Source organism: Anabrus simplex, chromosome 1 (assembly GCF_040414725.1).
Source record: "Anabrus simplex isolate iqAnaSimp1 chromosome 1, ASM4041472v1, whole genome shotgun sequence".
Lineage (NCBI taxonomy): Eukaryota > Metazoa > Arthropoda > Insecta > Orthoptera > Tettigoniidae > Anabrus > Anabrus simplex.
In genome coordinates this window covers 1,431,637,795-1,431,663,715 of record NC_090265.1, presented here as the reverse complement: position 1 = coordinate 1,431,663,715, position 25,921 = coordinate 1,431,637,795, and the positions used below count along the sequence as shown (strand labels likewise).

Sequence of the window (25,921 nt, the reverse complement as noted above, 5' to 3'; positions counted from 1 at the left end):
TCGAAATCTCATTGCAAGATGTGAAGCTTGCATTGCAGTTGAAGGAGATCACTTTCAGCATCGTCTGTAAATACTGGTGAGTTCAGTTTAATTTCCTAGTTGATTTATTTATTTATTTATCATTTATTTATTTATTTATTTATTACTGGTGAGTCCAGTTTAATTTCCTACTTGATTTATTTATTTGCTTATTAATTTACTTATTTGTCCAGAGCATCTATGTAGCCGGTGAGTTCAGTTTCATTTAGTTTCTATAGGCGTAATCATGCCGCTTCTTTGAGCCGACTATGCCTACTTGTCATTGCGGGCATTGCGCTCGCTGACTCCGCTTCCCAGCGCGCCTAATCCTCGGCACTCCGCTCTGAACTTTTAAATTAATCACCCTATACCAAAACACTTTTAGATATTCGTCTTTCAGGACCTCGTAGATACCTTTGCAAGTTTCTGGAATTCTCTTTCCCAGAGCTTGAGGGGAAATTGCCGCTGAAACTTTAAATCTTCCATACTTCGTCCCGTAGCCAAGTACCAAAGTGAACCTACGAGCCGCACTTCAGCCATGATCGCTTTTTTCATATGGTATCTTGCTTTGTGATCAATGGCCTTAACAAATTTCTGTATTCTATATCTGACATTGGCAGAAAATTTTGAAAGACTTTTTCACTTGCGATCACTTGTCTCTTTCCCGTAACCAGTCCTTAAACCACGTATTCCCTTTCTTCTTCTTCTTCTTCTTCTTCTTCTTCTTCTTCTTCTTCTTCTTCTTCTTCTTCTTCTTCTTCTCCTCCTCCTTCTCCTTAAAGCAACCCAACACGTCACGCACAATAACAGCAGCTGCAACTTTCAAAACGCTCATTTCCACGACAAGAGTGAGACCGAGTTCCTTATGCTGTACGAACGTATGTGCAGCGAAACAGCAGCGATCTTGGTTCGCGAACCAACTTCAGGAACCAAGTTCGCCGAACCATGTTCCTTGTGTACAGGGCGCTTAAGGATCGAGTCCAGCGTTATTACGACACTGCAACTTGCTTTCCAGTGCGAAATCGCCTATAGGCGAGTTACGGTGAAGAGTTAAAATTTTACGGCAAGTTTTAAAGCTCGAGAGATTCATTTTGAGGAAGAACCACGGTAACCGCACCGCGGGCCCAGAATTTAATGTGACGGGGTTAAACTGTGTTTCTAAAAACACTATCAAATCAAGAAAAGCGTTCCGCGGGCCGAAACGTGGAAAGTTTCTTGAGGTACAAAATGAACTGCTTCACTGCCGCAACATCAAATATTTTCATGATAATGGATCACGGGAAACGCTATAATTTAAAGCGCGTGAAATAGCGACAAAGTAGAATATTAGCAGTACGGAACGGAAGGTGAGCCGTGGCTGGATAGCCCGATTCATGAAGAGGAAGCTGACATGGCAGGGGAACGTATTCGGCTACAAATGGAAACTTACGAACTAATACTTTTGTTAATATACAATAAAATGTTACGAAACATAATAAAACGTAATTATGAGAAATCGTAAGTGTTTATTACTTTTATTTTTTCATTCTAATCAGGTTCGATTTACCACATTCCCGCATATACCTCGCACCCCGATTTTTAAACTCGAATTTTCAATAGGAAGTGCGAAACACATGTGAGTAATACGGTATTTGAGAAAGTAAAAGTTGATATGAATACAACTTAGGTAGTTGGAATGAAACTTCCAAGGATCATAATCAGACAACACTAATGATGTAGCCTATTTCAAAAAAAAGGTGGAAGATGAGGATGATGACAAAAATAATAATAAGGAGTCGTCGATTTTTCTGAACTAAATTAAATAAAATACATCATTAATACTAATGGAATTGGGTATGAAATAGGGGAAATAAAAAGAAAGCAAAATGATTGTTCACATTCGCTGTCTTGTAAGTCTGGAACTATTGTGGAAGTGGGTGTTCGTTCGGCACATCTACATTTTTTATAGCATCGATAAGATGCCCACAATAATGTCCCCATAAGCATTACCTTCTTCTAAAACACGATTCTCGGGCGGACATTCTAGATTAACAACAAATCCGTCTCCATCCACCCTTTTTCTTGAACGCGAATAACATTCATATTAAGAAAATTGCTTTGAACACATTTTCCTCTTAGGATAATATAGGAAGGTTATTTCTTAGCATCTGTTGCAATTGCTACCTTTGCAACACACAATACACAACATTACAGAGCACACTTCACAAATAGTTAAATACGATGTCCTTTCATGCACAATCAGTTATTGTCAGTCCTGCTTTCGTTGTGTATGAACAGGTTGTAATTCACAGTATAAAGGACTGTGGTGTTGCTACTTAGTTTTTAATGCCTAAGGAGACGAGATCTGTTAGTGATGTATTGAAAGCATATGTATGCGCGTTTGAAGACTTTTCAACTGACGGTAGTATTTTATTTTGTAATTAATACTGTAGCACAGCTGTTACGACAATGGAGAACATTCCAGATGGGGGCACCATGAATCACTAACTAATTTTTGTGACGGCTTTACCGCATGTCCTAAGTTCGAATGGGGGCACCATGAATCACTAACTTTTGTGACGGCTTAACCGTATGTACGGCAACTAAAATGTATCAAGTTCAACAACATATTCAAACGACGAAACACAATAAATTAAAAATGATAAACTTGAAACAAAAACATAAGCCTCTTGTAACCACAGGTTTAGTTAAACCTCTACCAACACGAAGTAAATTCAATGAAGACTTGTGTAAAGCGTTTATCTCGGCAAACATACCATTGGCCAAGCTAAACAATAATAACTTAGATCAGTTTCTGGACGAGTATACTAAACAACCTGTCCCAGACGAATCAACAATTAAGAAGAATTGCGTACTTGAGATTTATACAGTGGTGTTAGGTAAACTACAGTATGTGAAAAGACTGATGGAAAATATATTTGGGTATCGCCAGACGAAACAACAGACGTGGATCAAAAATCTGTAATTAACTTGGTGTTTGGAATGTTAGGAGAGGAAGAAGAGAGAGAAATATCATATCTACTAACTATGGATGTGTTACCGAACAATAAGGTGAGTCACTCAAGAGTTGCTGGATTTTCCAATGATGCCCTTTTTCTTAGTGTGGCCACGGGAGGCTCAAGATGATACACATCACTTCTGTAGCACATGGAATTCATCGAATCGCTGAAGCAGTCCGGGTTTCCTTTCTTGATATAAACGTTTTGATCTCAGAAAAGAGTATTTCTCAAGGCTCCACGTCGCAAGAATGTTTTTGGATACAGTTGGCAATGTGCCACTCCCGTCTTCACCAGTTCTTACAAGTTGGAGAAGCTGTTGTTTATTACGCCGGTTACTTCGAAGCAGTACAAGAAGTAGTTGAAGGCCTCGTTTCTGAAGAAGCTGCTTCTATTAAAGAACCACAAGAAGTCTTCAGCAAAGCGATGATGATGGAGTGCTAAAATGCGAAGGAGACTTGGGAGTACGAAGTAATACTAATACCATGCAAAACCATGCGAATGGGAGATTCCAAACGAGCATCACTGAAGAATGATGAGTACCCGATATATTACTTTCTTATTGTTGAGATTGTATTGGAATATTCCTTTCTTTTATTAATCTTGGTCTGTAGCCTGGTGTGTATGTCCTGAAGTATCTTACTTTGGCCTGTTTTTGTTTTTAAAATCATCTATAGTTATTTGAAGTTCTTTAATATCATCCTTAATATCTGTAATCCATTTAATCTTGGTCTTACTATTGCATAATTGTTCAATTATTCTGCCAATTATGGTGTCACGTCTTCTGATAAGATGTCCAAAGAATGATTTACATTTTTTCTTAATCGTGCTCAATACCAGTTCAATTTTCTCATAAATAGTTTTATTTGATGCTATTCTCCGTTGTCCACTAACTTGATATTATTTATTTATGCATGTTCTAATTATTATTCTTTCTATTACGTACTTCAGCTGTATTAGTAGTTTTAAAAATGGTTCCACTATCACAAGTTATTTCAGGCTGTGCAACTGTATTATGTCGTCTTAATTTTGCTGCTATCGATAATCTTGTTTTTTTTAATGCAGTCTTTGTAATAATTATAATTTACTTTGTTCTATTTATTATATTATGCCAAGCTGGTTTATCATTATTATAAGTTATAAATTCTCTTCATTGCCCGAAGTAAATAGGATACCCTCTAGAAGGTATTCCACTGCAGCTAGAACTGCAACATTGGTTCCAGCATGATGGTGCACCACCTCACTACTTTCGAACCATTACGCAACACCTTGACGCACGATATCCTGAATGGTGGATAGGTCGAGGGGGACCCTGGTAGTGACCACGACGATCGCCTGATCTAATCCCTGTGGACTTTTTCTTTAGGGCTATATCAAATCGAAAGTGTACGAAACAAAGCCAGAAAATTCGGAACAATTACAGCAACGAATTTATGAGGCATGTGCTGCAGTGACACCTGAAATGTTAAGACGTATCTATGCAGATACTGTGAGACGTGTGCGGCACTGTATGCACCACCAGAGACATGGTGGTGGTGGTGGTGGTGATTTTTGTTTTAAGAGGAAGTACAACGAGGTAATCATCCTCTCTGAACAAATAAGTGGAAAAGAAATTTAAAATATAAAACAAAATTATTTATTCAACAAAGGAATTTGGAAACGCAGTACAAAATAAAACAAAAAACAATTATAGAATTAGGCCGAAAGGATTACTAACGTGTCAAAAGGGAACGTACGTTCCCTGAGTAACAGTACACTTGTAATTTACATACCCTTGATCAGTCCACTGTCGCACATAAAGCGGATGACGAGATCAGCAGTAGTCGCGTCATCGGCTAGTATGCGTTCGAGTGTTTCCTGCAGGCCGAGGCTCCGTCTTAGGCCAGAGAGATCGGCGCACTCTGTGAGGATGTGGGCCACGGTGAATTCAGCACCACAAGAACACACTGGGGGTTTTCCCTCTTTAGGAGATAAGAGTGCGTGGATCGTAAATGACCTATCCTCAGCCTGCACAGTACTATGGCCTCTCTCCGTGAAGGTCGGAAAGAGGACCGCCACACGGTAGTTGTCTTCTTAATTGCTCTCAGCTTGTTGGGAGTTCGGATATCTAGCCACTCCGATTCCCAGAACGCCAAGATGGTTCGACGTAGCTGAGAACAAATATCCTTAGCAGGTACATTGACGGTTCTTGGAGGTAAAAGTGCAGCTTCCTTTGCTGCTTCATCCGCAAGTTCGTTTCCCGCAATCCCAACGTGGCTTGGAAGCCACGCGAAAGTAATTCTGGTGCTAGCATCGCTTAACCTGGCTAGAAGGTCATGTATCCGCTGCACCAGTGGGTGTTGCGAGAAACAGGTTTCAATAGACTGCAGAGAGCTTAACGAATCGGTACACAACAGAAAGTGGCTTCTTTCGTCACGCAGTGCAAACTGCAGAGCCTCTAAAATGGCGTAAAGCTCTGCAGTATACACGCTACATACTTTAGGGAGCGAGACCTTCGTACTCATATCATCAATGACAAAAGAGCAACCAACATTATCTCCGATTTTAGAACCATCCGTGAAGATAAGTCTCGCGGCCGGATATTGGTGAACAAAGTCCTGGAAATACCTCCGATGAACGGAGGAATCCGTGTTCACCTTGGGTCCACGGAGTAGATCTAGACGTATATCCGGTCGCGGAACCAACCACGGAGGTACCTCGCTAAGAGTTCGTTCAAGACAACCACCGATATCAATATTCAAATCATGACACAAGCTATCAAACGTTGTCACATGTCCACCTGTGATATTTTATACTAATTTTTTAAGCTTTGAAGCTAGAATATGTATTTGTCTTTGTTTCATACAAGCAACACATTCATCGGTGTTTCTAAAAAGAACTTGGCCATGTTTCTTATTGGGTGTTTTCTTATTTTCCAGTGAGCATATACTCCCGTCACCAACAGTACACACCATCTCAAATTCGGGTAGAAAAAGTCTTTAGTCCGGTTGTAACATCCGCGACTCTCCCTTCTAAGTATAGTGAGCTGATGAGTCTTCTCCGCCTCTGGTCCTTTCTGTACTGCACTCATTTGCCCATATGATATTAAAAGAGAAGGTTGCCTAAGTGTTTTTAACTGCTTTCGCAGAAGTCTCAAGACGTGCACTAAAAGTGATTACGTTACCTCCGGAGTGCTAAGTCTCCTTGCTAAGTCTCATCTTAGTGTGTCTTATTGCTGGACATAAGACGAGTTTTAGAGTCGCAAGACGTTCTGCGTATAAATTAAACTGATTGGGGCAAGTCTTAACGCAAACTGCTCCTCTGGGAGAGGCAATGTCACGTAAAGTTAATGGTAAGCAGACATTAAAAAAGCTTTCAAAATAATTTGATTATATCTCGGCGATACGGGGCAGCTTTATTGGTTAAGATCTTCTTAAATGGACTTGGCTGTTTCAACAAGTGAAGTTTCTACTTAGGTGTCTCCGAGGACAGCTTTGATAACTTACCTTTAAAATAACTACGGACACATCTACGCTTACCAGTACATGCATGTACATTTTAGGATTCTCTACTAATTTATGGAAATGCGTGACTCAGAATCATAACATGAAATGAAAATACACTAAATTAACGAAAAGTTACAGAAAGGATAACTCAAAACTTTATTAGAAACATTTTTCATCATCTCAGTTAAAGACTCATGATTATACCACAAAATAAGATGTATTTCATCTTAGAAAATTTAGAGGAAATAAAGAAATAAACCTATCATACTATTCACATTTCACCTGTCATGTATATTTTACTTTACCTCACCGGTATTTTGTTGCGTTTGTACACCGTAATGTATACTATATATAAAATAACAAATTCCTTACTTTCTTTGAGACCTACAGAGCCATTTCAATCTTAGAACTTTCAGTTACCTAGAAATGAAATGAAGTTTAGGTGAAAACCGTGAAAGTAAAATATCTGAGAAAAGTGTCATCTATTCAATCAGGAAACCCGGGGTCATTTATGCTTCATATTAATAACACCGAACGAAATAATTAGTTGCCAAAGATGAAAAACACAGAACAGCACCACTACCACACGTACTGAAAAAAAGAGGCGATTATGTCTTTTTGCTTTTGGGTTAAGGTTATAAGGGAAGTGATTGATTTCTTAAGATTATTGAGACCTCTTTCAGCCAGTTCTTGCGGAGAATATTATGAATAATGTATACAGATGTTCATTTTTCAATAGATACGATTACTGAATATTCCCAACATTCTAAGTAGAAAACATGTCTGGCCCCGCGGTGTAGGGGGTAATGCGTCCGCCTGTCACTCGGCGGCCCCGGGTTCGATTCCCGGCTGGGTCAGGATTTTTAATTGTAAATGATTAATATCCCTGGGCTGGGAACTGGGTGTTTGTGTCATCCTTAACGTTCCTTTCCTCACACTCAACACTCTACGCTTCCTCCATTCCAATTACATGCAGGTTCATATCACATGGTGCAAGTATGGGCAAATAGCATTTTTTTTTAAAGCATGAACGATCCTATCAATACTTCTCCAATTAACAATGTATTAAATCAGTTTACTGACATTTTTCCACCACGTCTCTCCAGAGAGAAGGATGCGAATATTTGCATGCATACTTCCTACTTTATGATGAGTAAGAAGGATCTGATCTTCATTTTTACGAAAATATTGACAAATAATTTAGGATCAAGACAGTCCCAAATCGAAAAAAATAAATGTCTGCTTTTTAAAGCTCTGTTGAATTATGCATGCTTAAATTAAATAGTTTTATTTCCTATATACTGTGCAACTCGTCGTGCCGTCAAACTAAGTCGAGTCACCAGCAACAGCTATTTTTGTTCTCCTTATTATATAAATAAAATCGTAACGACCATGTGTCTGTACATTGACTATTTTGGTGAAATTTTCATTCTGTTATCCGTTTGAGGTGTAAGAATGACCATCTGCATATTTTTTTAGCTTTGGTGTCTGTTTGTTTGTTTGTTTGTCTGAGTTCTTATAACTTGAAAACTACTGGATATATTTCTACCAAACTTCATGTTTAGAATCCATCTGTCCTTTGGTAGGTTTAGGGCCAATATTGTTTCTACATCCTTGAACTGACTGGGGGTTCATACGAAACCGAAACCGTGATTTCGCACTCCCACAAAATACACACAACCCAAATTATTGGGAATCTACCTGCCCTAATGGAAATCAATTTCTAAACCTTTTTCTCATGTTCATCATTTCGATACGAGGACTAATAAAGGAGATATCATTAACGGACCGTTTTTCAGTTCAAGTCCCAAGGGACTTAACACAAGAGCGGGTGCGTGTAAAGCGTATTTCTTATAACTTGAAAACTTCATATTTAGCATCCACCTATCCATAACATGTCAAATTCCCCGAATGGACTGGAGGCTTATAGGGAACCGAAATTAAATAAATAAATAAATAAATAAATAAATAAATAAATAAATAAATAAATAAATAAATAAATAAATAAATAAATAAATAAATAAAAACGGATGGCACAATATCCAATTTGGAGTGATCTAAAACTTTGGTCCTATGTCGTTTTGTCGTATCTCTATTCCTTATACGTTAGATTTGTCTCTATTTCTCGATTGTACGTACATTCTGTATTTTGTACACGTATCATTCATACTTTGAATCACTTATACGAAAGATAGGATCATCTAATTCTACACGAACATTGGTCCACCCAGTATCCATATGTGAGCCAAATTCTATGTTTATAGTTGTCACATAAGTATCCAAAAGTAACGCACTGTGAGAAAACCTTACCCAAATTTCACCCTATTCAACGTGTCTAACTCAATATTAGCCATAAATAGATGAGATAGGAGAAAATATCGTAAGACCAGCCATTTAGACATCTAAATGAGGCGCCTTAAGGTACAATCCGTTTGTCAATATGATGTATCGTTTAGCAGCAGTTAATCTGCAAGTGAAGGTTTGCAATATTGTAAATATGCATATAATTCGTATGTCGATCTATATATATTCATTGAAATAGATTTGTAGCAATGTAGAAATGGTGTGTCTATCATTATCATTAATATTTTCCAAATCGATAGTGACTATCAGCAGGAGGGCGTCTGCTGTTGTAATCATTGCTCTCCACATCGCCTTTAACTGGCAGTAGGAATGGGATCCTTCTCCAACTCCGTGTGTAACTGGCATTAGTAAGGAGGGACTACCATTGTAATGAATAATTCCTTTCTCGGTTTTACTGGCAGAAGTCAAGGTAGCATGCAATTTTGTTCAAAACTCCCCTAACCGATTGTGTTTGGGAGTAGCCAAGTGTGCCCGCCATTATAAACAAATTTCCCCATTTAAAATGTGACCGGCATTAGGCATAGTGACCTGCTATTATAACGGAAACTCACAAACTTGGCGTGACTAACATTAATAAAAGGGCCTGTCACTATAATAACAGCACAACTCAATTTTGACTGGCAGTAGGGAAGGTGCCTGACATTTTAATAAAATCTTCTCAACTGTAATCTGTCTGGAAGTAGGAAAGGGGGCCTGCCATTGTAATGAAAACTCCCCAAATCATTTGTGATCGTAGAGTAGGTAATGATTCTTGCCATTACAATGAAAACTTCCCTACTAGATTGTGAATGGCAGTAGGCAAGTGAGTCTGTCGTTATCATCACAACTCCACAACTCGCACTTTACATTGGAAACAACATATGGGAACCTCCCCCTGCTGTTTCTGGATAACGCTATGAGACATGCAATTTAAAAAAATCTTATTCACTGCATGTACAGTGATTTACTTCGATATCAGTATACAATGTAGAATACCGTAGCGAAGCACGGGTACATTTCCTAGTCATTAATAAAGTTGAGAAAATATATACAACCAAAATGGAAAGCAATTTCTAAAACTTTTTTCTCATGTGCATTATTCCGATACGAGGATTAATAAGGAAGATATCAGTCTAATTTCTAGCGGACTTTTTTTAAATCACATGCACGTGGCTGTTCCTACCTCGATATTCATATTCACGGTTGTACCCAAGATTACACACGTAGGCTACGTTGAAATGTACCAGAAAAGTCTGTCTGATTCTTACCACCAGTATATGTAATTTTAACAAATACTCGAAATACCTAACTTAAATATAATAATCCACATATGTACGTTACATTAGCAATTACTTTTTGCATAATAAATTTCCCTTAGTCATTATCAGTTTATATTTATTTAATAGAAAGACTTCAATGTCGCTAGCAACGTGGGGCAAGACTGATCTGAGTCACGATAGGGTATGCACACAGAAATGGTATAGTTGCTCTCAGATTTCATGATATGTACAGTTGTTGTGGAGATTTCTTGTTCGCTGTGGAGTGTATAATATGTCTTGTGGAAATTTTGCGTATGTGGGAGACGCAAGGTGATGAGTTGGACGAGAGAAAATATTAATCTGTTAAAATTAAGAAAGAGGAGTGTGGAAAGGAAAGTGCATATTAATTGTAGTAGAGGGGGAGCAAACTATACCGTTGACATGATTAATTCAGAGAGTGAAGTCACAATGGGCGATAATAATTTAAATGTTGTGTTAGATTCGATGGTAACCGGGGACAATGCTTCATCATCTCCATCAGAGCAGAGTAGCGATAGTAGTGACCAGCAGCTAGACCAATTAGTTCATATTTTGAGTGAATTTACAAATAAACTTGAAAGTAAACTTAGAGAGCAGAATGATGAGTTAACACAGAAACTTGAAAGTAAACTTGAGGATAATAATCAGAAAATGGAAATTAATGTTGCTAAAATTGAAAAACAAGTTCAGGAAATTAGTGATAGGATGGATAATCAAGTAAAGAGGTTAAGTGAGAAAGTCGATTCAGGTATTATTGAGATGAGGAAGGAATTAAACTCTCAATGTGTAGAAATTAATGGTAAATTGTCTGAGCATGATAGGCAAATTGAAGAAATTAGGGGTATATCTGAATCTAATAAAAGTGAATTTAACCGAGTAATTTGTAACGTTGCTAATAATTTTGAAGCTAAACTTGTTGAAAATAATTCTAAATGTCAGGATAAAATTTTAGATAACTTTAACAGTATTCACAATGTGATAAGTAAACAAGGTGCAATTGAACATCAGGTCAGAGAGAACGCTAGTCATATTGATGTATGGAAGGCAGATGTATTACAGAGGGTTGACGAAAAGATTCAATCAGTCAGGTCCTCAGGTCATGTTCAGAGTTCTAGCATACAAAGGTATATTATTAAGGAAATTGAGCTGCCTAAGTTTAATGGTAAGCAGTTCAACCCTCTGGAATTTCTCAAGGTAGTGGAGAAACGTTTTACTAGGAGCTTGGAAGAAGGTGTGTTACAGTGGGACTTGGTAGATGATATGTTAGCAAGTGCGTTTACGGGTGAAGCTAGGAGTTGGTATAATGTTTATAGAGGTCAGATTAAGGGTTTAAGGGGATTCAGGGAGTTGTTTATGGATAAGTTTTGGGATGAGGAGATTCAGGGTAGGGAAAGAGATAGGATTATGGCTGGGAAGTATAAGGGTAATGAGGGTATTTCTCGTACGGAGTATTTTCTTGTGCACGTGGCTATTAGTCAGAACTTAGAAGAGAGTTTGCCAGAGCACGATATTGTTAGGAGGATGGCTAGACATTTTAATTAAGATATTTAGTTGGCCATGTGCATCCAGCACGTTAAGACCATTAAGGGAATGGAAGGGCTGTTGCAACGTTTCGATTCTTTGGGTAGGCAGGTAGGAAATAGGAGTGTGGGGGAAAATAATCACAGGAGAGGAGTAGCATTTGAAAGTAATCGTAGGAATGGGAATGACTATAGCAGAAGGGATCAGGGTAATGGGAATAGGCAGGAAGAAACCAGGATTAATTTCAGGAATCAAGATAGTAGGAATTTTAATTCTAGTAATCAGTCTAGGGATTTTAATGATAGGGGAGAAGGGATGAGAGAGGTAATAATAGTGGTAATCAGCAGAATCAGAATTTAAACTCCAACGGGATGTCCTAAATAGGTCCGTTAGGAGATCCCCACTTGATGTGCAAATCCATGTTATCAAGGAGGCTTTTGAGATTGATGTTGGTAAGGATTTGTTGTGTGACCAGGATAGTGCTAAGGAAGGTGGTTCGTCTGAATTATTGATCAACCCAGCTATGGAGGCTACCATATGGGGTGTTAAGGAGAAATTGCTTGTAGACTCGGGGAGTCATAAGTCTTGTGTAAATTTTAAAGTTTGTGAGGAAGCTCGTCGCAGAGGTGAGATTATTGAGGAGATTCCTGTGAGGAACACATTTATTATCACAGCAGCTGGTGCTAAGGGTAATCGTATTTGTAGTCAGGTTATTGTTCCTATTGAGGTTGGTGGTCAGACCATGTTGCAATGTTGTCTTGTTGTGCCTAATCTGGTATATTCCGTTATACTGGGGAATGACTGGCTATCTGAAACCAAGTGTGTGATTGACTATGATACTGCTGTTTTGAAATTTCTTGTTGGTGAAGAACGTAAACCGATTGAGCTTAATTATCAGGTGGATAGGAGTAGTTTTGTGCTTCATTGTAGTCATATTCAGGTTATTGAGGAAATTGTTGAGGATGAAGTCGATGTTAAAGTTAATAGTGCAAGTATCAGAATTAATGACAGTATGGTATCGGAAAGTCAGGAGTTGGCCAAGATATTGAGGTTGGAGAGCGTGGAGGAGGTTCCTCAGGACGTATTTGTACAGCTTGCTAGGGAGAAGCTGGTTAAGTCTGGTCAGAAACGTGCTAGGATATTTCAGAATAGGTGCTCTGATAGTTTAGAGGTAGGAGATGAAGTATTGTTGCGAGTGCCTCACCCATCTAACGCTGAGGATAAGACCATGTCTAAGTTTTTCAATTGTTTAAGGGTCCTTTTATTGTTGCGGGAAGGATAGGGAGGTGTGCATATTCCTTAATTGATGCTAATAGGAAATGTACTGGAACTTATAATGTGTTCAATTTGAGGAGATACCATCGGGATTCCTAATGTTGTATATTGTATATTTGATGGGTATTTTGAGGAGCTGTCCTTGGGCCATCAGCCACCTGATTTGTGTTTTTTGCCAACATTTGCATCTGTTGGAAAACAAAGGGGGAGTATTGTAACCTGACAAACCCCGATCAGATATTATTATTATTATTATTATTATTATTATTATTATTATTATTATTATTATTATTATTATTATTATTATTTATTCATGTGTATATTTCAATTATGTGTGTATTTAGCCGTCGCGGCTTAGTAACTCTTTTTGGAACTCTCATTATTGTATATAATCTCGATATTTTTTTGGGACTAGCGTGTTTAGTTCACTCAGTTTATCTCCTGGTTGTGTACCTATGTGACGATTCTCCGAGTGGATGTTTACGTGTTGACGGAGCTGAGGTACAGAAATTCCCGGAACTGGGCTATTTTAACATGCTGTTGTGTTGGCTTGGGCTAGTGTGGTGCAAGCACGCGTCAGTAGTTGGAAGTTGCAGCTTGCAGTGTGCAGAGGTGATACTGGTGGTAATCAGAGAAGTGTTTGGTACGAGTTGAGGGAAGAGGTCTCATGCCATGTTGGGAGTTTTTGGAGATCTTCAGTTGACGGAACCAGGCTACATGAGGTAACGTGTTGGGCCGTTCCAAAATACAGTATATCAACGCTATCAGCAAAAGGGAGTCCATTTTCGAAAAAGTCATCACTGCGTGTGTATAATATGCGTTTCGGGATAAACTAAGTTCCTATAGAGAGAGAGAGAGAGTTACTTCATAATATAGAGACATTAATTATTCATATTAATATTCTGTTTACTTTGCTATATATATATATATATATGTTCAAGGGTGTATTACGACGAGCTATGCTCAGATTTTAAGATATATTCTGGTTTAATTGATTAAGTAAATTTTTGTGATATTAAGTTATATTCTGTTTAATTTTATGGGTGGGGGAAAGTACCAGATGGAGTCCTTTTCCAATATTATTTTCCAGGTATCAGTGATTCAGATCTCCTTGTTACAAGGCTACGACCCTGGAAAATGAGTCTCAACAGCCGGCAAATTTTAAGAATTATTTATTTGTATATTTATGGCTCCCAAATTTCCATTAGTCATTATCAGTTTATATTTATTTAATAGAAAGACTTCAATACATAAGTATGCCCATAAAAAGAATTCAACCACTTGATCAGCCCTTCCCCCACCTGATCTAAGTGTTTTGCCTTAAAATGACTATTCAAGTTTCTTCTATAATTAAACGATGTACAATATGAAGATAAGGTTGGAATTCAAGAGGGAAAATTGGGGCAAATATTCATTTATAGGAAGGGGAGTTAGGGATTGGAATAACTTACCAAAGGAGATGTTCAATAAATTCCCAATTTCTTTGAAATCATTTAATAAAAGGCTAGGAAAACAACAGGTAGGGAATCTGTCACCTGGGCGACTGCCCTAAATGCAGATCAGTATTGATTGATTTGAAGTCGCATGTAAATATCACTGCTATACCTGTATTTTCCGAAAACAAAAATACATGTTTCTTTATTAAAGGAGATGCCAAATACCAATGTTCTTGCCTGTAACATCTTTAGTTTTTAGGATATAAGTATCCTCATAAAAAACAATTTAACTTTTTTCACTTCTTTTCACCCCCTGTTAAGTGCTTTTTCCGAAAACAAAAACGTACAGGTTCCTGTATTATTAAATGACCTTCCAAATACCACGTCTCTTTTAATTAAAATGTGAAGTTCTTTGACATATAATGTAGATATACCGGTACTCACTTTAAAAATTCACCCGCTTTTTAAAGGAGATTCCAAATACCAATTTTTACGTCTGTAAACTTTTAAGTTTTTGAGATATAGATATTCTCATTTTAAAAATAAATCCCCCTTTTCACCCCCTTAGCGACGGAATATCCATAAGTCCTCTCTTAGCGAGCACCTACATATTAATATGAATGTATCCCCAAAATTTCATTTCTTTATGTCCAGTAGTTTTGGCTCGGCGATGATGAGTCAGTCAGTCAGTCAGGACAAGTTAATTTATATACATATACAGTCGAACATCCCTTCTGCGGACACCGTCGGTTCCGAGGAAAAATGTCCGTTATGTGAGGTGTCCGCTAAAACAAGTTTGTAAAAATAATCGAACATTTTAACGGTAAAGAACGTCCACCTTAAATATAAGCATACATATCTTCATTTTTATTATTCTGGGTCATTTCTGTGTTAGTATTTCATAGAGAGTTATTATAAGTGATTTTACATCATTTACAAACATTACAGCTTCGTGAAGTAATCGTGAAGCTTCGTCTGTGTAAATTTAACACATGTTTTCTTAACTGCGATATTCTTCAAAACTCCTTTAAAATTTAAGTTTTATTCTTCACAATAGTGTTTATTTGAGTTTTCCCGCAGTTGAATTTTTCGGTAAGCTTTCTCACTGAAGGTCCCTTGTCACCTTTCTATAATTACATTTCTTCTTGCCTCGAGATCTAAATACGATCGTCCGTTGTTACTCATGTTTTACAGACAACTGAAATCCTGCGGTGGGTACTGTATTTCTGTCTTACTAATTAGCGCCTGTATTGTCTTTTCTTTCTCAAGTTGACCACCTGAGCTCGACCTAATCAGTGACAATCCGAGTTATGAGTAGAATGATGCAAGAACGGAAGAAAATCCCCAGGTATAACTTGTAAGTCAACAGTCTCTGGCAGCATTTCTGAGCAATTAGAATTCTCGGAATAGGCCTATACACCACTAGGTAGAATTGCATTCCGATGTACCTTCTCTCCCCTTGCACTCGAAATAGTACAAATATTCAAAAGGGATTTCCTTAATGTCTGAAGAATGGTTTTAAAAGAAAGGATGACATGTGGTCCCGCGTAATAAATTGTCCTGCAACATGTAAAGTGTCCGCTTAAGTCAAGTGGACGGGACAAATGGCGCTGTCCGGAATTCGAGGTGTCCGCTTAAATGAGGCCCATTTAACACTAGTCTTATGTAAAATAGAATCGGTTCCGAGGAAAACTGTCCGTATAGGGAGGTGTCCGCTAAATAAGGGTGTCCGTTAGGGCAGGTTCGACCATATATATATATATATATATATATAGATTTACTCGAAATATGCCCGGCTCCATGACTAAATGGTTAGTGCGCTGGCCTTTTGTCATAGGGGTCCCGGTTTCGATTCCCGGCAGGGTCAGGAATTTTAACCACCATTGGTTAATTTCGCTGGCACGGGGGCTGGGTGTATGTGTCTTCATCATCATCATTTCATCCTCATCACGACGCGCAGCATGCCTACGGACGTCAAACCAAAAGACCTGCACCTGGCAGGCGAACATGTCCTCGGACACTCCCGGCACTAAAAGCCATACGCCATTTCATTACTGGAAATAAGGGCGGTAATCTTAATACGTCATTAGTAATAAGCCGACAGAATATTATTTATCTTCAGAGCCGTTTCGGGTGTTAGAAGACCCATAATACCCAATGGAATCTATGAATCAGAAGTCCGTCTCCATGGCTAAATGGTAAGCGTGCTGGCCTTTGGTCACAGGGGTCCCGGGTTCGATACCCGTCAGGGTCGGGAATTTTAACCATAATTGGTTAATTTCGTTGGTACGAGAGCTGGGTATTTGTGTCGTCTTCTTCATCATCATTTCGTCCTCATCAAGACACCTACGGGTGTAAAATTAAAAAAAAATCCGCATCTGCCCTGCCGAATTTGTCCTCGGACACTCCCGGCAAGTGGCCGGATTTTTAAGGGATCATGGTAACGCCAGTTCAAGATGTCTCATCCCTCTAAGAAACAGTACGCAATAAATGGCGGTGAAAGCAATAACAACTGCGTATTTTGTAGTGCCATCCCTTACATCCTCAAAAACGTTTTTTTAAGCCTTCAAGGCCTTCTGTGATATCTTACTTTACACTTGGATTTTGCTCGACTATACAATCTAGCACAATTAGAAAAATCTAGGAAAATTAACATCAGTTCCATGGATGAGTATAGAATCATTGCTTTTAGGTGCGGATTACTTAATTCAAGAAATTAAGAGGAGTGCAAAACTATTACATTGAATCACAAAAGTAATCGGTCACTAGTGTTTTGTGCTATTTTTAGACTTTTATTAACAGAAAAATACAATATTGGAACAATCTTGGCATAAATTGAAATGGGTCACGTGTAATAAATAACATTACAGCATTTATATAGGTACTTGAAAACTTAACAAAAACAACATAAACAATAATACTTAAAGAAACATGCTCAATATCGCAGCCACAAAGGTTTTTGGGCGACATGTGAATCAAAAACACCACAGTACATTTCAATACTTTGTATGAAGTCCCTTTTGCTTTATTACTTGCTCCAAGCGTTTAGACATGCTGTGAGAGCTTTTTCTCGTGTAATCTGAACTTTTTGTCTCCATTCTTTCATTATTCTAGCCTCTAAAGTTTGCCTTGATGTCACTGGCGTTTGGTTTAACTTTTCTCTTCATTTCATCGCATAGATTTTCAGTAGGGTTTAAGTTCGGACTCTGAGGAAGTGTATCCAAAACTTTAGGGCAATTATACAGCGTCCATAGCCTCACAATATCCTATTTATGTTTCGGGTCATTGTCTTGATATAATTTGAACTTTCCCGAAAGCCCTAACTTTTCAGCACTTTTTGGTAAGTTTCCCTTAGAATATTCAGGGACTTATGCTTGTCCGTTTTACATTGAATTAATACTAATTCGTCCATCCCAGATGAAAACATGGCGCCGCAAATCATGACACCTCCACCTCCGTGTTTAAACTGTGGGCTGCAGATTCTTCGTTTGAAGCTCTACATTTGGTTTTCTCCAAACCAGAGTTCTTCTGTTTGAAGAGAACATCTGCACTTGACTTCAGTCTACAAAAATTACTTCGTCCCACCTACCAACAGGTTTATTTATGTGCTGATTTACGAAGTCCAATTTTTTACTTTCTATTTATTTCATTTGCCATGGGTTTCTTCGTGCTCACTCTGCCACTATACCCTTCTCTTCTGATAATTCTCTGCGCAGCACTGCGGCAAAAATTTTCGCTGCTTGTAACTTTGGATTTTTATTAATTTTTCTTAATTTTACTTATTACTCCAGTTTCCTCTCTTCTACTCGACTTTCTTGGTCGCCCTGTTTTAGGTTTGTCTTCAATTCTATCTTTTCTGTTCAATCTTCTTATAATATCACCTACAGTACTCTTACTTATTTGTAACAATGCGGAAATATCTCTTTCAGAACGCCCTTTAGCATGGTGGAAAATAGCAAGTTGTCTCTTTTCAAATGATATATTTTTTTTTCTTTTCCGCCCCATCGTACTGTAAAACGTCCGTGTTTACAGAACAGGAACGAAGAACATAATGAGCTTCTTCTGCTTACTACTACCCCTCACTCCCACCTGTTCCTGCCTGCGCGACAAGTGCCCGAATATTTTCGTGGCTGCATATTATGGTGTCTTATAACAAAAATTAAAATTGCATATAGTTAATTACATTTTACGGGTACTTGTGTGTGCTATATTGAACGTCAATATTCACATTACTAAATGGACTGGCAATTGTTTCTTTTGGACTTCAAATGTTGGAAGAGTACAAATTAAAAAAAAAATAGGGTGGTCGAATATTTTTGTGATTCAGTGTTGTTTTTTTTTTGTTTGCTTAACGTCGCACCAACACAGATAGGTCTTATGGCGGCGAGTGATTCAGTGTACGTATTGCATGCTTAGCAGTGCTGCTGGTTTATGAGATTGTATATTCATCAGCGTAACGAAGCTTTCGCGATGACTGTAAGCAAGACTCAAGAACTATCGCTGAATGTAGCGGGATTAATCTGGAAACTCCGTGTTTCTCTCATGGTCAATTTTATGCAGAGTGCTCCAGGACTGGAATGGTTGGAACTCCCAACAATGTATACAATTACGATCCTAATAGTGTGACACATAATACTGTTTATCTTTCGGGACTAGATTACTGCTTTCGCAGTATAAAAATACGTACAAAGTTAAACAATAAAATATTGCATTCTATTACCACAACAGCTCATGTGTATTATTTCATTACCTTGAAACTTTGCAAGTATATCGTGGGGATATTAATGAACAACATGGTACTTTCGGGCGGAGTCTGCGGGTAACTGCTAGTAGGTTCGCAATTCAGAGTGTGAACAACAACAGTCCACATATCAAACAGATTGGAGGATGTAAAGTTTGACATCAGTATGTATACCTAGGCTCCTCACTATCCAGTTCTGGTGGTTCCAAAGATGAATTAAAGCGAAGAATTGAAATAGCAAAGGTAGCAATGATCCGTCTGCGGAAGATCTGGAAAGATAACAACATCACCATTAAGACAAAAAAGAAGCTCGTTGAATCTCTAGTCTTCTCAGTCTTCTTGTATGGTGCAGAGACGTGGATCATCCTCAAACGTGATCGTGAACAGATAGAAAGCTTTGAAATGTGGTGCTGGAGGAAAATGTTAAGGATTCCTTGGACAGCTCATCGCACGAACACATCAATCCTGAACCAACTTCAGATAAAAGTTCGTCTATCGTGTAAGGTCTCTCAGCGGATTGTACGCTACTTTGGACATATAATGCGCCGAGATGGTAGTCTTCAAAAGCTGATTGTTGAGGGCAAAGTCCAGGGAACCAGACAACGAGGACGAGTACCAACGCGATGGATTGACACGGTGAACGGCCCCCTACAGTGTTCTCTCAGAGCAACCACATTGAAAGCTTTAGATAGGGAAGAATGGCGGAGTATGGTTCATCGGCTAGAGGGCTGAATATTATGATAGTCACGACGCCTCAGTCATGAGGCAAAACGAAGAAGAAGAATAACTTTGATAGTCACGTGAAACTACAAGCTTATTTGATACCGCCATTGGCGTTCCACCAAGACAGTCGCAGTTCGAATCCTGTTCAATGGAAATGAAAAGTCATGTTCAGAATCCACATACAACTGGCTGTCCTATGGCTATGATCGCAATATCAACAATAATGTAAAACCACGATTTTGACAGGCTTATGGCAACTTCAACAAGTATCCGTTCGATGAATTAACATAAACTCTCCTATACTTCTTTATCAGCGGACAGCTGGCAGGAATGAATATTGGAGAGAAAAACAGTGCAGCTACCTACTTCTTAGAAACTCCCCACAGTTACACTGGAGGACTAAAGAGACGTCCTGCTGACTGCGTGTACGTCACGCATGAAAGACAGACAAGCAGGCAATACTAGCAGTAGCAAAGAACAGAACACACATACATGAAATGAAGCACTACGGACTCGCTTCAGAGTATTCGCCTCGCTACACCCGTCCAGCCACGTCCAGCGAATGTATCATCCAGACTGGCCAGTCATGCATATGGAACGGCGCGGCGTGCCGACGGACCATTCCCTTTCATGTGTAAACATGTTTATTGTGTGTGGGGATGTGCATGGATACTCCATTACTTGCTACCTCTAGCGTTCTCCTTCTCCTCGTCCAGGAATATTACACTCCATCATCTTCTATGTATTATTCGTAAACAGATCTACATTGTGAACATTTCTTGCATTTTACTCGAGAATGCTTTCCACAAGAATTCTCGCACGCGTTCTCTTGAATAATAATACTACTACAGCATGCATTAAAATATGTTTCCGTCATCATCTAACAAGTGTGATTTATATTTTCTTCCCAATACACATCGCGATTTTATTTTTTACGTACAGCTGATTCATTTGCTGATTACAAACAAACTTGAAATTCTAATGTGAATTTATATTGCAGACGAAAAATGACAGATATAAAGCATTAACTCATTGATTTTCTATTAAGCTCTCACCGAGCTCAGAAAATAAAACTTCGCCCATGCACGTTTCTACCAAGAGGTGAAATTTCTCCCTCACATGTTGTCTTGATTACACATCCGTCGTTTAACTGACCATGATTACTCCCTTATGAAGTCTATGAAGTTAAGGGCTTTAATCCTGACCCGGTCGATTGACTGGGAAATAGGCTGTATATTTCCATTAAATTTGATTCCTATCACAGTTTTCCTAAGCTTCGGAATACTACATAATTGGAATATCTTTCAAATATTTAGCCACGATTAAAATCACTCCCCACCGCGGCAAGGTCACATGGTTCGCAGGGGAGGATATTGTAAGATCTTCAGTAATGCGTTTAATTGCAAATGTTTGGATCTTTAGTTGAGATAGGTGTTATTACGTGTACATTCGAGCTGGGCTGAGTGACTCAGATGGTTGAGGCGCTGCCTTTCTGAGCCCAATTTGGCAGGTTCGATCATCGATCGTGTGTCGGTAAATTTACCGGCACGTAAAAGAACTCCTGTGGTAAAAAATTCCGACACCTCGGAGTCTCCGGAAACCGTCAAGTAATTAGTGGGGCGTAAAGCTATTATTATTATTATTATTATTATTATTATTATTATTATTATTATTATTATTATTATTATTATTATTATTATTATTATTATTATTATTATTATTATTATTGTCCGCCTCCGTAGCGTAACGGTTAGTGTTATTAGCTGCCGTCCTCGGGGGCCCGGGTTCGATTCCCGGTACTGCCAGAAATTTAAGAATGGCAGGAAGGCTGGTATGTGGTTGAAATGGTACGTGCAGCTCACCTCCAATGGGGGTGTGCCTGAAAAGAGCTGCACCACCTCGGGATGAGGACACGAGTTTACTTTATTATTATTATTATTATTATTATTATTATTATTATTATTATTATTACATTCAAACTTTACAACTACATACTACTTCCAGACCTTAGGACCAGCCACATATGATAATCCTAATAACATCAATTCTGCGAGTATGAGTAATATTTTACATTTTATGTCATCGAACCGGCTTTAAGTCATTGTCATTGTCAACGGACATCACGATTTACCGACATTGTGTTAAACTGTAGTACATGTTTCGAAGTTAGCGGCAAATAATACATTTTCATGAGGCGAACTGGTGTAGAGGATGTGGATATCCCCGTCAAGGCAACAATGCGCACCTCACAACACGGAATGGTGCAGTTTCTCAAATATATCGCGGAGCTGGCCTTGCTAATCGTTCTCTTCTGTGCTATGATTTTCACAAAATAAATATTGCCTTACGGCCACTTTTAAGAGCATAATTGGTAACATCTTATACAGTTGTTGCAAAGCATTCTTCATTTTGTCGCGGACTGCAAAGGTTCAACAGGACAGCACATTTTGTGCTACTGGCATTGATAGGTTCACAATAAATGCGGAATGGGTAAGTGAAGGGGGAAAATATGTTACAACATACAACATACTCTTTTAAAAATCTATTTAACGTGACTGATTACAGCGAAGTGTTGTGTCAGGTCATGAGATCTCTACTAGCGCCAAGGTAATGAAATGTGTCAACTAACGAGGTCTGTCGCATGCCTACTGAGCGTTGAGAAATGAATAATATTATGAAGTACTGTATTGCAGACAGGGGATGGATTCCGGAGAAAATGTCCCAGACTCCACTTTTTCCAGCATAAATTTCAGAACGTGTTATCGACTTTTTTTCAGTATACAGGGGTGAAAAGCTGTCGGTCTGTCTGAGTAAAGGATGATACGTTGTATAAACGATAATTATGTTTTTAATTTTACGTCCGATTACCTACGTTTATGGTTTTCACAGGCGTCAATATATCGAACTTATGTTCTGCACGAGTTATTTTACATGCCGTAATTCTGACGACATGAGGCTGTTGTATCTGCGTATCTTAGGACTGAATTGGGATTGTACCCGTCAACTTATTCAGAAGGTCAGCACTCTACCGTCTGAGCCATCCAGTCCAGCTATAAATAAATATCTTAAGCAAGTCCATGACTGGCTCCTTGGCTGAATGGTCAGCATCGAGGCCTTCGGTTCAGAGGGTCCCGGGTTCGATTCCCAGCCGGATCGGGGCTTTAATTCGCGCCTCGTTAGTTCCTCAAACTCGGGGACTGTATGTTTGTGATTTTCCAAATACACACCTCTTCACAAACACATCACACTACCAATCACCACAGAAACACTCAATAGTAAATGCATCCCTCCTCTTAAGATTGTCCCCCTGTGAGTTGTGCGGTAGAATATCACCCATGGTATCCCCTGACTGTCGTAAGAGGCGACTAAAAGGGACCCAGGGGAGCATCGACTGGCGACCACGGGACCTTTAGCTGAGTCCTGACATTGCTTCCATTTACTTGTGTCAGGCTCCTCACTTTCACCTATCGTATCCAATTTCCCTTGGCCAACTCTTGTTCTTTTCCGACCCCCGCGGTATTAGGTTTGCGAATCCTAGGGAATTATTTTCACGCCCTTCGCGGCCCTTGTCTTTCTTCCGCCTATACCTTCATTTTGCGAAGTGTCGGACCCCTTCTACGTTTTCCCTCTGATTAGTGTTAACAGAGGATAGTTGTACAGTTGTACTTCCTCTTAAAACAATAATCACCATCACCACCACATAGGGTTGGTGTAAGGAAGAGCCAATTCAACATGTGCGACATAGTTCGCACCCGCAGATGTTGGAAAAGTGGCAGAAGAAGAAGCAAACCCTTGTGTCTATCCTCACAAATCAGGGCGTAAAATCACTTATCTACGATTATGTTTTTTGAGAACATCCTCGAATAAGTCAGTGTGGCTACTCACCGCTGATAGAACTAGCTCTCAGTAGACAGATCTTCGTATATAAATATTTTAAAACCGAGCTCGATAGCTGCAGTCGCTTAAGTGCGGGTAGTATCCAGTATTCGGGAGACAGTAGGTTCGAACCCCGCTGTCGGCAGCCCTGAAGATGGTTTTCCGTGGTTTCCCATTTTCACACCAGGAAAATGCCGGGGCTGTACCTTAATTAAGGCGACGGCCGCTTCCGTCCAACTCCTAGGCCTTTCCTATCCCATCGTCGCCGTAAGACCTATCTGTGTCGGTGCGACGTAAAGCAACTAGCAAATATATTTTAAAGAGGACGAGTTAACTGAATTTCAACCTTCAGAGAAACTATACATCTAATGTGAGTGAGTATCGTACACTATAGTCTGTGCCGATTAGAAAGCGTTTTGACCTCGGGATTCAATTCAAAATCGTCCAATCAAGTGGCGTTACCTCACCCACTCACTGCGTTGCGTTCCGTGGACAATTTCACTGCGTTAAATATCCTTTGCGCCACGTAAAAATTCCCGATTACAACAGAAAGAGCTTCCGATCTGTGTCCTTTTAAACAATAATCACCACCACCAAAACCACTAGAGTCTGTAATCGAACCCTTGGTTGCATTGTTTACTCACTGAAAGCCTCGTCTGGAGAGGATCCATCTCATAGACCACGAGATCTCGGTGACGTATACATGATGGAAGAGCGGCGCCATTGCCTCCGTAGCCCTACCGTCTCCCGCACCAAGGTCCAGCAGCGCCTCTCCTCGCCAATCTGGAGCGACTCCCAGCAGCTGGCAGAACTGGTCCAGCGAGAACACGAACATGGAGCCTCGGCCGAGCAAACTGCGAAAATAATGTTACATCAGTCTAGGGTCCTAAAATTAATCGCTTACAGAGATATATATACGCTCTTCATAAAAATCCACTAACTGTTCAACAACAAATTGTTTATTACGTAAATAAATTGAATTAATTTTAAATTATGCATCTATTAGTGAGATACAAATTTCCATTCTATTTCACGTTTATGATATGGTGAAATTTCCATATGTTTAAATCATATAGGGTACAGAGCTATACGAAAACAAAGCCGACAGAGCGTACAGTACTGCAAGGATTTCTTCTTTTAGAAACCATATGCCAAATGTTATATTGGATACTACCGTATGCACCTAGGAAATATTGTCTGAATTGGCTTCTTTTTAGTATTACTGTGCATTCGTCTCCCTTTTTATAGATTTCGCTGTGATTCGTTGATGTGATTGACGTCTGTGAATGACAGGGCCGTTTACTAAAATCAACATAATCTCAAAATTCGTTGAACACGCCGAAGTAGTATTACAGCGCTGACTGGTTCGATAGAAGGCGCTTCGGTTTTAGGAAAGGTTATTCCACTGGAGCTCAACTTGTAGGATTCCAGCAAGATATAGCAGATACCTTGGATTCAGTAGGTCAAATGGACTGTATCGCGATTGATCTGTCTAAAGCATTTAATAGGGTGGATCATGGGAGACTACTGGCAAAAATGAGTGCAATTGGACTAGACGAAAGAGTGACTGAACGGGTTGCTATATTTCTAGAAAACAGATCTCAGAGTATTAGAGTAGGGGAAGTTTTATCTGACCCTGTAATAATTAAGAGGGGAATTTCTCAAGGAGGCAGTATTACTGGATCTTTATGTTTTCTTATATATATATATATATATATATATATATATATATATGAATCAGAGGTAAGGCGTTTTGCGGATGATGTTATTCTGTATCTATAGAGTAATAAATAAGTTACAAGATTGTGAGCAACTGCAACTGACCTCTCAGTTTTAATTACTGCGTTGATGGGGTGAAAGTTCCTTTTGGGGATCATTGTAAGTATCTAGGTGTTAATATAAGGAAAGATCTTCATTGGGTTAATCATACAAATGGGATTGTAAATAAAGGGTACAGATCTCTGCACATGATTATGAGGGTGTTTAGGAGTTGTAGTATGGATACAAGGGAGAGGGCATATAAGTCTCTGGTAAGACCCCAACTAGAGTATGTTTCCAGTGTATGGGACCCACACCAGGATTAATTGATTCAAGAACTGAAAAAAATCCAAGGAAAATCAGCTCGATTTGTTCTGCGTGATTTCCGACAAAAGAGTAGCGTTACAAAAAGTTGCAAATTTTGGGTTTGGAAGACCTGGGAGAAAGAAGA

The 25,921-nt window shown here is 39.0% G+C and overlaps 1 protein-coding gene across 1 annotated transcript in view; it reads right to left on the bottom strand.

The window, feature by feature from the left end:
- Nucleotides 1-24,561, bottom strand: part of LOC136860198 (protein-L-histidine N-pros-methyltransferase) — a 46,795-nt gene extending 22,234 nt beyond the window's left edge. Inside the window, exon 1 of the mRNA XM_067138742.2 lies at nucleotides 24,357-24,561. Coding sequence (XP_066994843.2) covers nucleotides 24,357-24,547 — 191 coding nt within the window. The 5' untranslated portion in view covers nucleotides 24,548-24,561. The remainder of the gene's footprint in view (nucleotides 1-24,356) is intronic.
- Nucleotides 24,562-25,921: the final 1,360 nt, after the last annotated feature.